The 14,073-nt window shown below is 36.9% G+C and overlaps 1 protein-coding gene across 3 annotated transcripts in view; it reads left to right on the forward strand.

Moving 5' to 3' along the window:
• Positions 1-14,073, forward strand: part of cntnap2a (contactin associated protein 2a) — a 498,604-nt gene that overhangs the window by 168,096 nt on the left and 316,435 nt on the right. For all 3 annotated transcript variants that reach the window (XM_047349232.1, XM_047349233.1, XM_047349234.1), the window contains exon 3: positions 6,836-7,029. In XM_047349232.1, coding sequence (XP_047205188.1) covers positions 6,836-7,029 — 194 coding nt within the window. The remainder of the gene's footprint in view (positions 1-6,835; positions 7,030-14,073) is intronic.

Consider the following 14,073-nt stretch of genomic DNA (forward strand, 5'->3'; position numbering starts at 1 on the left):
CAGTTTTCTTTTATTGCAGATTACTTATTTAAACCTGTGCCACAAAACTATTTGCTATAAAGTGGAAACGTTAAGTCCGTTCCATCTACTTGCGATGTTTTAATCAGTCCAACCATCCATGATAACTGTGTAATATCTTATTTATGAGGGAAATTGTGTAAAAGAGAAACACTACTTGGGCCCTGACCAGAGAGAAACCCACTCATAACACAAAGGTTATTGATTTGTTTGAAGAAAATGTGACAGGTCTGGATGATTTGCATATGCATTTGTGTGTCTCCAGTAAATCTAATAGGTTTGGACATATGTGAGCATGCATGTGTGCACACAATGCTTTACAACGCAAAGCCAATTGAGCGTAAGATTGAACGACAAATGATAAACATAAAATTATCCCTAAATTGCTTTGTTGGTCTTCTGCTGCTTTCCTTTCTTACGCTTCTCTTCAGCATTCACCAGTTGTGTTTTACCTGTTTCTCTCCCTACATCCATTAGATCGTTGCATACCCTTTCTGCAGCACCATTTAATTTCCTCTGTGTACATCTGTAAGTTTTTACTGTATCATTTCCAATCCCAAACCCCACTTGTCTGCTCTTCTCTCTTGAATTTCATAATTCGTTTTTTTTGTTTCCCATCTCTCTTATTTTCACCGTTACATGCAGCATTCGACATTTGCTCACAGCTTTAAAAAGCTTCCTATCGTCACCCTGTTTTTTTACATACAGTGTAACAGCTGCAGGACAACTGAGTACTAATGTGTTGCACAATTAACCAGACTTTCCCTCCTTTTTATGCATTATTTTCACTCTGTTATCCTGTAAAGTTGTTTGATGTCTCCAGCCATTGCAGTCATCCATCGATAACGACAGTCGTCTTTTAATTAAATTACGCTGTCTCCATTCCCTCCCTTTGCTCCATGACAGAAAGATGAAGCACTTGCAGAGGGCCAACCAGCTGTTTTCCCTCCACTCGCCTTTACTGACAACCTCGACTTTTAATTAATTGAATTCTTGGAGTTTCTGTTAATGTAGTTATGGTGATCAAAACTTTCGAATAAATGCTCACAAGTTCTTGTGGGAAATGAAATATATAAACAAGAATCAGGGGAAACCCGCAGCTACGAAAGCTCAAGCACAAACAAACACACAGAAACCCACAAATAAACACATTCATATACAGCCTGTTGGAGGGATGGTGCTTTATTTATAACTAACTTCCTTATGTAAATACTGTCTTAAGTTTTTTTTTTACAAGATTCACAAACTGTAACATTAATAAAGAGGCACAATATAAAACACTTTAATTTGGTTGATTTTTGGAATCTGATTTCTCATAAAAACACACTACTCAAATGAATTAAAATTTCATTGGTTTATCTAATAGCCTTAGGATTTCCTCTCATAAACCATCAGTAACCAAGTAGATATAGTCAAGAGTGGAGATGAGCAATAATATGCTAATAAAACCTCCTTTTGCAAAAATTTGAAGAAGCTGTCTAAAAGAAATTAAATGGCATTCAATTAATTTATAATGTAAAATGTAATATTGTCTTCATTTCCTTTGGTTTGTTTTTTTTTGTCATTTGGTAGATGGTAGTCTGCAAGTACAAAGCATTATAAGTTGAAAGCAAGCCCCCCAAAAAATCTTTATTAAAAAGAAACCATTTTTTTAAATTGGTGAGATTAAAAAAATACTGACCTTACATTAGAGCTTTAAAGCAAATGTCAAAGAACCACATGAAATTAGGCATTTGCAGGCTTTTCTCTGCAAAACCTTGTTAAATGTCACTTGTGTGTGTCAGGTAATCACAGTCCTGTTGTAAAAAGCGTTTTCTTGTTTTTCCTTAAGATCAGCTAGTGTTTTAGTGTGACCAGTTGTTGATCAGCCTGTCTTAGATGTATTGTGGGCCTTTTTTCCATCGTGTTTTGTTAACATTCTTTGTTTTCCTTTGTTTATCCCTTTCTATGAAAAACGTACTTGTTATTCATAGTTACATCAGGGATAATGTGCAGTGACGGGAGGGCATGGACACAAGGTTACATATAGCTTGTTCTAGAACTTTAAGAAACTGAAGAATATTGGACAACCTTGTGCACTAAAAGGTAAATAATGACAGGTACTCTACAACCTGTCCAAACAATCAAAGGCCTAGAGGCAGGGTACACACAGAATAGGTAGCCACATCACAAGAAGGCAAAAAACAGACAATCATGGCTACACACACTCATTCTTTTGGGATCTCAAGATTAAGAGATGTTGTTGGACTCTGGGATAAACTGTTCATTGCTAGCCCTGCTTTACTGTTTAACCCACTATTTCAATCAGAGGAATTGCCTTTTTTGCATTTAGGAGCACTGATCAGTTTTCTGTTTTTATTCTCTTGGTAGTGATATAAAATCTTTGAAAAACTATTCTACAAACTGGTAATCACAGTCCATTTTATCTAATGAAAGGGCTTTCAAGCTCCTTTGATCTTTAAGCATAAAAAATGGGATGGCATTTTGCCTAGTTAGTTTCAAGAGTTTCACAGTTTTGATCCTTCTTAAGAGTACTTTTTCTCTTCCCTTTTATTGTGAGTTTCATCTTTTGATCTTTATCACACTGCCTTTTGGCTTTCTTCTTTTCTTGGTCTCTTCCTCAGAGGTGGTGTCTTGACCTTCTCATTCCCCCTGTTCTCTCACATATCCTCCACTTGCTCCTTTTCTCCTCCCTGAACATCTGTGTGTGTGACAGGCGAAAGAACAGTGACAGTCCCACGATGCTTCTTGACTCCCATTTCTCCTTTTATTCTTTCCCTTTTCTTCCCTCATTCATTTAGCCTTTTTTCTTTAAATCCCTCACTTCCAACATTCTACATCTTTCTATTTCTTGTATGGCCTTTTAAACCCATACTTATCTCTAGATCTTTTAATCCAACATTATCTCTTTGATCCTCATCTGTATCTTGTGGTAACCCCATAACCTTAATGTGTTTTTCAGATCATCTTTCCTGTTCAACTGGTTTTATCTAAACTTTCCTGTTGTATTATGTACTTCTTTGTTGAGTTACTTGAGAAGTTAAAAAAGGTTCACTCATTATTTTTCATACAATATGGTTGCTCTTTTGTGAAGATGAGCTGCAATGCCATGCAAAAGTATTCATTTTAGTTTTGTCTTGTTACAACCACAACTTCAATGTCTTTTATGGGATTTTAAGTAATAGGCCAACACAAAAAATGGTAAATAGTAAAGTGGAAGCCCAGTATATGTGTATTGCATTTGCAAACTATTGCATTGCAATTCCGATTAATATTATTAGGCCGTTGCTGAAATATTTGGATAGCATTTTGGCAAATGCTGCATCAGTGGCACACATGTGCAGTATATACAGTGTATGAGAACTGTTTCATGTCTACAAAATCCATGACAGCCTGGCATAACTGCTAATCATATTATATTTGCTAGCATAATTTACCTAAATAGGTAGCATATTTTCCAAACCCCTCACTACTCAAAGTAGATACACACAAGTGTGATGGTGGTATGAAAACTCTGTTGTTATCATATACATGATGACCTGAAAACATTTAGAGATCACCTTGAAAATTTTTACCAGTTTGTCTCACATTTTATGTCTTATCAACTTTCAGATAAACCGATTGCAGCTTGGGGCCCCGTCTCTTTCCTGTGTTTAAAATTTTTATTTAATAATGAAATCCTTTGTAAAATGTATTTATTTGTGTCACAGTAATTTGAGCCCTTCTGCAGACTGATTGTCCATTTATGGTGTTCCTTTCCCATGTTGAGTTAGGAATTATTTAAATGCATCTGTTATCTTTTGTATCTTCTTTTGAATACATTATCTTCCAGTCATTCTGCCATTCTTTTTACAAACTGGCGTGAACATTGTCATATTTACATAATTTGGACTGCATGTGCTTGACGTGCAGTCTGTATGATTCAACTGAATTGACCTTTTATAAAGTGCCTTGAGACGACACGTGTTGTTAATTGGTGCCATATAAATAAACTAAATTGAATTGAATTAAACTGTCTAATTATCGTGAGCTCAAAGTTGTTTCTCGTACCCACCCCCAACCTTTCTTATTTCTGACAGTGTTTTCTCCCTTGAAGGGAAGTACATCTGCTGCATTGGGTTTTTGAGATATTGTCAATTCCAATATTAAAAGCCTAGTTATCTGTCAAGTCAGGAGTGGAGTGTAATGGCTCTGTAATTAGATAAGAAATAAGTTTTTTCTGTCTAGGAGGTTATGTTACAAACTTTGACAACCTCTATTCTATCTTATGATTATCTCATTCCTGTTCCCCATGATGCTTAGTTCTGCTCACCTTCTTGCATCTGGTATTGTGGACCTCATTTCACTCGCTGCAGGAGTGTCATTCAGTAAAAGAATGAAATCAGAGGCTTTTAGTCAACCGCATTTTCATTATATCCTATATTAAAAACTACTGCAATCTAAAAAGGTAATATTTTAGACTGGATAACAAAACAAATCTGTGTTATATCTATATATTTTTACACAACCTAAAATAGGATTCTGAATCTGATAAGTTTTCTGCCAGGGTTTATATATTTCTACAGTGAGTTTTCACATGAAACTTTATTAGTAGCAGACTTCAAACCAACATTGTCTTCAGGGTAGGGGTTGTGAGACATCATGAGTCAAGCATGACTTTGTCTGTTAAATTAAGACCAAGCTGTTATTATGAGCTCCTAATATTAAAGCAAGTTCTTTAAGTTTGTCTTACCCTGTATCTAATGCATGTTTGAGACTCCAATTGTGATGTAAGAAAGACAGAAGGTCTTGACATGTCCCTTGGGGTTTACGGTCAATGGTAAAAGGTAAACGGCCTGCACTTGTATAGGACTTTATCAAATCCCGAGAGACCCCAAAGTGCTTTACACTACAATCAGTCATTCACCCATACTCATACACACATTCACTGACAGCAATGAGGCTGCCATACAATCGGCACCACCGAGCCCTCTGACCACCAACAAAAATGACAGAGACAGACAGATCGGGGTTCGAATAGGCAACCAACCGGTTACAGGTTCAGCTGTAAAGACCATCAGTGCCAATAAGAATTTATAAAGTGTGCCAATACTCTACCATAAGGGCCTTATTTGTGGAGTGCACAATCTGGTCTCAAAGGTCTCACTATTTGATTTCTGCTAAGATATGCACTCTCAACTGAACTTATACAGACAGGATTGTTCCATTTTTGATTAATCTTCAATCTGCTAGATTAACAACCGTTAGTTGTTAGGTATGTGTATATATATATTTTATTATAAAAAAAATTTCATATTCCCCAATTTTTTTTTTTTCTCAAGCCACTTAACACTAGTGCAAAAATAATTCAACCATAAATACACACCCACTTCATGGAATAAAATCACTACTGTTTCTACACATAACAGCCAACTTAGCAAAGCACCATTTTTTGAACAAAGTCAGCCTGTGCAAATACACATTGTAAATAAAAACTGACACAGATAACTTTTAAACAGACATAGAATAGAGTTTTTGTTTCCAGAAGAAGATTCTCAAAAAGGTTTTAGTTAAAACGTTGCATAATTTTGATCAATAAATTCAAGGGCCAGGGCCATCTCTAAGATTGTGTGTCAGGTCTTTGGTTGAATTCCTAAGGACAAGCTGTTTAGGCTCCTCAGCTGCTGTATGTAGTATTTAGGTCTGACATTTTTTTTTCATCCCAGGATCCAGTTTCCAATTAATGTGTTAATTATAACTTTTCCAAAAATCTGTTAAAAGAGAGTTTTATTTTCTCTTCCGCCTAGCAGTTTCCTTTTTTGTGTGTTTCAGCATCATTAAACATGTGGCTCATTTAACCTTTCAGCTTCAGAAGAATTTAAGAGGACACATGAAGATTTGTCTCACAATAAATATAGAGCCTTGAGGGTTAGACTGTTGCAAGTACGCTGACTGCTGCATGGTGCATGAGAAAACAAAATCTGCCACCCATTCCAGTAACCACTGTAACCATGGGAAAATGTCCATGAAGGACTATGTTTTTATGTTTATTGAAGTAATAATTTTTTTTTTCACAGCACCTTTCTCGCTTCATGTAATGCTATTTTTTGGACTCAGGGGATCTGCCCTTGAAGATGATAACCTTCAGCTAAAAAATCTAAATATATTGGGCAATCTTCTTAATTAAATAAAAATAGAGAAGTTCAAATACTGCAATTTTCTAATCAATTTTTCCTTTGGACATGTTGAAAAACACCCCCAAAAATTGTGTTTAACTCATCACAACTTTGTTTCAGAACTGTGCACTAACTAAAATCGATGCTTCACACTAGCATTTAAAACATTTCACATTAGGTCTTGCACCTTGGTAGCAAATTCTCATTTATACTTGTACCATTCCTTTTTTATGTGTTGCTCTCCAGGCTGGAGAGTGTATGACTGCTTTATAATAAGAGTAGTTGGCATTCTTGTGAAATATGTTTATTGTCCATTTGTTTGAAAGCAAATATCTTGTAGGATTATTTCTTGAATACCAGTGCCTTTCTTGTAGCAAACATCTGGGCTACCCTGCTAGACACTAACCATTAATAATAGTTGGACTCGATTCATTTAACTATGTATTCTCTTTGTAAAATATAATTATGTCACTCCCATGCTGGGCCTCTGCCCCCTTCTGGACTCGGGAGTTCCAACCTGAACGCCAGCAGACTTCATTTTCTCTTTATGAATTTTTCTTTATTAACCCAAGCAAAACCACTATACTGTACTATAAAGTAGTATGCTTGAGAAAAGAAACATTTGATGTCCCTCTCATTATAAGATTTTGTCAATTCTGCAGGTGCTGGAGGATGGTCACCTCTAGACAGTGACCATTACCAATGGGTCCAGGTGGACCTTGGCTCTCGAAAGCAGGTGAGCGCCATTGCAACACAGGGTCGGTACAGCAGCTCAGACTGGACGACGCAGTACCGTCTACTCTACAGCGACACAGGAAGGAACTGGAAGCCATATCACCAAGATGGCAACATTTGGGTGAGTAAATTGAAACTTAGGGTTATATTTGTATGGCTACATAAGATGTGAGAACATTTACTAATTGCTCACTAACACCCTACACATATTTTACACATAAATCTGATAGTGCCCTAAAACTAGATCACGCTTGCCTATTCTGCTTTGTCTACGTCCTGCAATTTGAGGTGTCCCATTTCTTTTTGCATAAAAGCCCAAAGGTGAAGGCAGGGGTGAAAGTGAGCCGGTACGGTCCGGTACTATGTACCACTAAAAGATTCTGCACCGGTACGCAGTACCGGGAAGAGGGAAGAACTGTTTTGAAGCCATCATCCAGAACCAGTTACGGCTGCAACAATTCCCGAGCACACAAAGAAAAACAGATCCGCTACCAATAGGCAGTCTAAAACACAACTTAATCAGTTTGTAAATACAGTTATTTTCCCCTCATTCCAAACTGTTTCTGAACTGTTCTGCTATGTTGGAGCCTCAATGCTCTTGCTTTGCTTCACTCCCCTCGGAGCTCAAGGCTTTTGTGAAAGGCCAGCCTTTAACACGAGCACCGCTACGTTTAATGTCTGTCTGCTCGCTGCTAAATATCCCAGTTAAAAGCAAAGGGAGAGTAACTAGTTGTGTTTCATGTTATTTTGCTGAATTACAACAACACAGTACAGCTCGAAAACACCGCTTATGACCTAAGATTTCACATACACTACACGAGAGCGCATGCGCGCTTACATCAAAAACAGAGCGGTTGCCAAGGAGATCGATGCGTTCGATTTAATGGACTGGGAGATTTTACACAGGTGGTGCACAGACATAAAAAACCGCCGCTTGCATCAGGACAGGACGAACAATAATTCACTTACCATCTACAGACTTTTAAATAAAAACCTTGAAAACAACCGAACTTTCAAATTTTTAATTTATATGAAATCAAAACTTGACCACAATGCAGAGAACAATAACTTCTTTGTTCAAAAGAAAAGATGGAAACTGAAGATGAAAAGTTATGCATCAGAAAACGGTTTATCATTGTTTCATACATGTCAGTTCTTTAACAATTGAAATCTATAAATATATATAGTCTACATTGTCAAGTGGTTCTAATTTCTGCCTTATACAGAGAGCCTACAGTAAAGTAAAATATTGATACATTTTAATTAGTGTGAGTTTGGACTTTGCTAAGGGAGAGAGAGATCTCGAAGGGACCACAGATGAGACTAACAATTAACACACACACATTTTTTATATATATATACTGTATATATATATATATATATATATATATATATGTACAATGCATGCATATATGCACCCTGTGCCTACCCAGGCCCCACTCTAGCTCCGCCCCTATGTACCAGCCATAATTTAATACTACTTTCACCCCTGGGTGAAGGGGTATGGCTATCTGGTCCGTCGCCCCTAGGAGTATTTTACACAAGACAATAGTCTAAGCACAAATAACATTGTATGAGCAAGTAAAAAAGGTCAGGGGTATGATTTTTATTAAAATCAGTGTTTATGACACTTGTATGAGAGAAAAACATATCTGTGGAAAATCTATCATCTGCGACACTGTAAACTAAGATTTCCCAACGCTTTGGGTGTTCTTGGTTGTCCTCTTCATTGATCAAGATAATGAATGACTGTACAATTCTGGGACCTGGCTTTTTTTAGTACACTTTTTCAGGTTAACAAAATTGATAAAGCACATATTGCATTAGCAATAATTTTACTGTGTATAAAATGTGCTTTAAAGCCAAACATAAGTTAATAAAAAAGACTAACTTTACACCAAAGATGTATAATTCACATTTGCATACAGAGTTCCAGTATTATGCCATATAAGTATTTTTAATATAAGGTAAGATGCTCTGTTCAAATGGTATTCGAAGTTAATGTAACATTATTTAAGGTCCTTAGAACTTTAATGGCCTGCACGACTTGACACGTTAGCTACTATAAGAGTTTCCTATAGTCTTTTTCATATTATTCTTAAATATTTTAAGCTTTTATAAATACCTTTAAACATTCCCTTGTCTTAAGGATGTGCCCTGAAAGTATTGTATTTCTTTGGAACTGATATTGTTCAACTGTTTGAAGACAAACCCAGCAACTCTGAGCTGTTTAGCTTTACGGTCATTACCTTTTACAGATGATGTCTTATCAAATTTAATTCTCAATAACGTTCTATAATTCTTGGGCTTGGGACATGAATCTAAATAAAAAATTTGTTATTTTTTGGCATTATGAAACTGAGATTTCTTTTATGTACCCTAAAAGTGATATCTTAATGTACAGTGTTTAATGCTCCTGCTGTTGGAGGCTTCTCTCAAGATTGATGAAAAGCCGAGCAAGAAAATTATTTTCATTCTAACAGGAAGCTATTTGGGTAGAATTTTGTTTATTTCTTATTTTGGTATAACATATGATAAGGTGATGAAATATCGTTCATGCTTTATGCCTCAATCTCTCAAGATGATAAGAAATAATTTTAATATTAATAAAAAAAAATTTAAGCACTTGGTGTGTTGCTTCCCTGAGACCTCTTGTTTGATACAGTATCTTGTAAAGGTCAGGTACTGACCCGAAGCATAAAATTCATACTTTGAAGATTTTGACAGTCCATTGATTTCAAATGTTGATACATATTTCTGTAAAATCTACAAGTACTCTGAGAATTAATTTGAAATTGTAATTACTGTTTTCATGGATAGAAAATTTACTCATTAAGGTGACCTGGCTTTCAGTGCTTCAGGTGATGTACTAGAGATTCAATATGAATTTGGCAATAAATGTTGTTTCTCCTTTTATTAGCAGCACCTGAAAGCCTTGAGGACGACGTTGCTCACAAATCACCTTTTCTGTACTTTTACAAAGAAATCAAGTCAAAAAAATACATATATATTTATTTATATATATATATATATATTGATATATATACATATATATATATTGAGATATATATATATATATATATATATATATATATATATATATATATATATATATATATATTGATATATATATATTGATATATATATATTGATATATATATTGATATATATATATCAGTGTGTGTTTGTATGAACAGATCCCGTCTGTTCAGAGCAATGTGTAGATCAATGGTTCTCAAACTGGTCAACTTGTTAAACTCTAAATAATAGTGGAAGATGCCTTTGACCCAACTATTGGTTGAAGATACCGCTAAGTCAGTTACGCAGGGATACAATGACAGCACTAGAACTATCAGCAGCCAAGATACTGTTTTTATCTGTTTTGCATGAAACATATTTTATTGTTGTCATTTTAGGATTTGAGTTTCATCTCTCAAAAAGATCTCTAGACCCCACACGTCTTATTTTTCAGCCCCCAGTGGGGTCCCAACATTGACTTTGGGAACTACTGGTTTAATGGTGAAGGGATGGTGAAGGGCATACATTGAAACCTTTTCAATGAACGTGAAAATATTATTAGCAGAACAACTACCGTAATATCTACTTTCAAGTGTTATCCTAATTATAAGCATAACAGAAAAACTGTTTAAAGACATTTGCGTACAACAACTATCATAATGTGTGATGTGAAGTAGGATGATGTATTTCAATTAGCATAACTGTTTTTTCCTCAATAGGCTTGGTTTGGTCCAAGACATTAGAGTAACAGAACTGTTTTCACTCAGAGGAAACTTGTAAACTGAGTTTGGCTGAATCTAATGAGCCTTGCAGTTACCAGCAGCATTGCACTTGCCCCGGTCCCTTACTTATTTAGTGGTTGTTAGTTCTCCGTGGAAAACTGTTTTATGGTAAACATTTGTCAAGTTCCTGTCAGCTAAGTATTGACCAAATTTAAACTGCATTTTTCATTTGTTTTAATCCCAGCTCAGATGGAAAATAATTCACACAGAAAGAACAGAAAATTAAATTAGTTTTCACTAGATTACAAAATTATTAATGTAAATGGATATATTATTCAGTAAAATATGACAGCCCTCTCTATAACCACAATTAAATCAGAGTAGGAAACCTCATCTTGCAGAAAAAAAGACTATTTCACAGCATGGTGCATTTAAATATTCATTAAACTATTAGCATGGGTTTTACAAAGTGTAATTTCCATGAGAAAGAGCCTATTCTAGCACTGACAGACCCTTAGATGCAGGAACCAATCACTTATTTCCTTGAAAATATACACATGCTATCTTAGTGTTTTTTTTCCCAAAACAAAATCATGTTCATTTCTACACATTTGATGTTGCAAACATGATATTCCATAATTATTTGCTGACATGTTAAGGACATGGGCTTTCCATGTCTGCCTCACAGGTTAGTGAGGGTATGCAACAATGCCACTGTCAAGATTTATGCACCCACCAATACAGCATAAAGTTGGATTTGAAAGAGGGTAAGGCTGTTGGAATAACAAACACAAATTAGTTTTTGTTCTGCTTTTTTCAATCATTCTATTTTTCATTTACATTCATTGTATAGAGGTAGATCAAATTAATTAAAGAGTCAATGACCAAATAGTGGAGCTGGTGCCACAGTATACCTGGGAGTACTCATTGATGAAAAGCTGAGTTTTGAGTCGCAGGTAGATTGTGTGGTAAAGAAAGCCCACCAGCATATGTGCTTTTATCGTTAGCGTCGTACTTTTAATGTCAGCTCCGTTTTTGTGAAAATGTTTTATTTTTGTTTTATTGAATCTGTTCTTACCTTTGCTTTTATTTGTTGGTACGGGTCACGTTCCATCAAAAATAAGAATCATCTGCAAAGTATTATCAAGGTCTGTGGTAAAATTGCTGGGATATCTCTTAATTATTTGAGTGACCTTCATAACTCTAGGTCCTTCAAGAAAGCTAGGTTCATTTTGACTGATCCTAGCCATCCTCTGTGGGCAGAATTCCCGCCCTTACCATCAGGACGGAGGTCCGGACCTCAGTATTGTTCTGCTGTGTATATAATAAAAAGACAATCAAAACAATGCTTTCGAACAAAGTGGTTCTCTGAGTGGCTCCACCAGGTTACTGTAGGAGGCGCTATAACTGTTAAAGACAGCCAAACTCAGTGAACAAGAGTGCAGCTTTGCATACCCTACCCCTAAAATAAAGACCAGAAAAAGAAGAGCGCAGCTGGCAGTGAAACGTAACGGCGGTTTTCCAAATATCAGTTCACTAGTCTTCATCCTTCATAATACTTTTTAAATTTAGTTAGAATAGTTAGAGCCCACTGACGACGTTTGATTTGGGTTGGTGCGTTGTTTGTGAGCAGCTGTGACAGACTAATGTTGTTTCTATTTCAAGAGCTAATGTTTCTGTCCAATAAATTAGGACACAAACGTTTTTTTCAAAGCTCAGCTTTTATGGGAAGAGTGTGATGAAAAGACAAAGTGATAAAGGTAAGAGAGATACAATAGATAGCTGCTGTCTGTCCACTCCAGCTAGGATGCTGAGACCCATGTCCCTGTGTTGTTCAAAACAAAAACTGACTGACCTTTATTACATTCACTTTAGACTACTACTGACCATGAATAGATGTGTTTAGTTATTATAGTGATATCCAGGCAAAATTTGGCTGCAAGGAATAAAGTACAAATTAGTTGCATTATAAAATATGTGTATTACTTAATAAAGCATGCTTTAATTATATTTGTGTTCTTTTAGAAAAATATTTCAGTGAGTCAAATCTAAAATGATTTCAGACATAAAGACAGACTAAGGCAGGTGGATAACTTTAGTCCATGTTTTTGATTTGTCAGGAGAGACAGGTGAGAGGTAAGAAGTATGCTCAAGTCTTGCGTATTAATTCATGTCATTTCAGTGAATCATCATGGTTGTGCCCTGAGTCCCTGTTGCTTCGCAGGATGTCGCTCCCCATCGATTCACACACAACCACACACACACACACAAATACATGACACACTCAAGTAATTTATGTTTTAAATAAATGCTTCCAGTTTTGGTCTTTATCAGAATCAGAATCAGAATCAGAATCAGAATCAGAATCAGAATCAGAAAAGCTTTATTGCCAAGTACGTTTTTGGACATACAAGGAATTTGTTTTGGCGTAGTCGGTGCAATACAGTACAAATTAAACAGTATAAACATATCTACAATATAATATAAATATATGTGCACAGTTTTAAGTGAGTGAGAGTAAAAGTAGAGCAGTATAAGATGCAAGAGCAGTACAACAGTGCAGGTGATCATTGTGCAAGTATGGCAGTGCAAGTAAAGCAGGAGTCCATGCTGAGCGTTAATGTAACGCATAGAGTTGCAGGTTACAGGTGTCCTGTCAGCAAAAAAAGGGGGGGGTGTGGGGGAAAGGGAGAGTGTCAGGGTGGTTTCCGGGCTTTGTTAACCAGGCTGGTGGCAGATGGGAAAAAACTGTTCTTGTGGCGTGAGGTTTTGGTCCGGATGGACCGCAGCCTCCTGCCAGAGGGGAGAGTCTCAAAGAGTCTGTGACCGGGGTGGGAGGGATCAGCCAGAATCTTCCCTGCCCGCTTCAGGGTCCTGGAGGTGTACAGTTTCTGGAGCGACAGTAGACTGCAGCCAATCACCTTCTCAGCAGACCGAATGACACGCTGCAGCCTGCCCTTATCCTTGGCTGTAGCAGCGGCGTACCAGATGGTGATGGAGGAGGTGAGGATGGACTCAATGATGGCTGTGTAGAAGTGCATCATCATAGTCTTTGGCAGGTTGAATTTCTTCAGCTGCCGCAGGAAGAACATCCTCTGCTGGGCTTTCTTGATGAGGGAGCTGATGTTTGGCTCCCACTTGAGATCCTGGGAGATGATGGTTCCCAGGAAGCGGAAAGATTCCACAGTGTCAATTGTGGAGTCACAGAGGGTGATGGGGGCAGGTGGTGCTGGGTTCTGCCTGAAGTCCACAACCATCTCCGCTGTCTTTAGAGCGTTGAGCTCAAGGTTGTTCTGGCTGCACCAGTCCAACAGATGGTCCACCTCCCATCTGTACGCGGACTCGTCACCATCAGAGATGAGTCCGATCAGGGTGGTGTTGTCCGCAAACTTCAGAAGCTTGACAGACTGGTGACTGGAGGTGCA

The sequence above is a fragment of the Girardinichthys multiradiatus genome, chromosome 21, assembly GCF_021462225.1.
Source record: "Girardinichthys multiradiatus isolate DD_20200921_A chromosome 21, DD_fGirMul_XY1, whole genome shotgun sequence".
Taxonomy (NCBI): Eukaryota; Metazoa; Chordata; class Actinopteri; order Cyprinodontiformes; family Goodeidae; genus Girardinichthys; species Girardinichthys multiradiatus.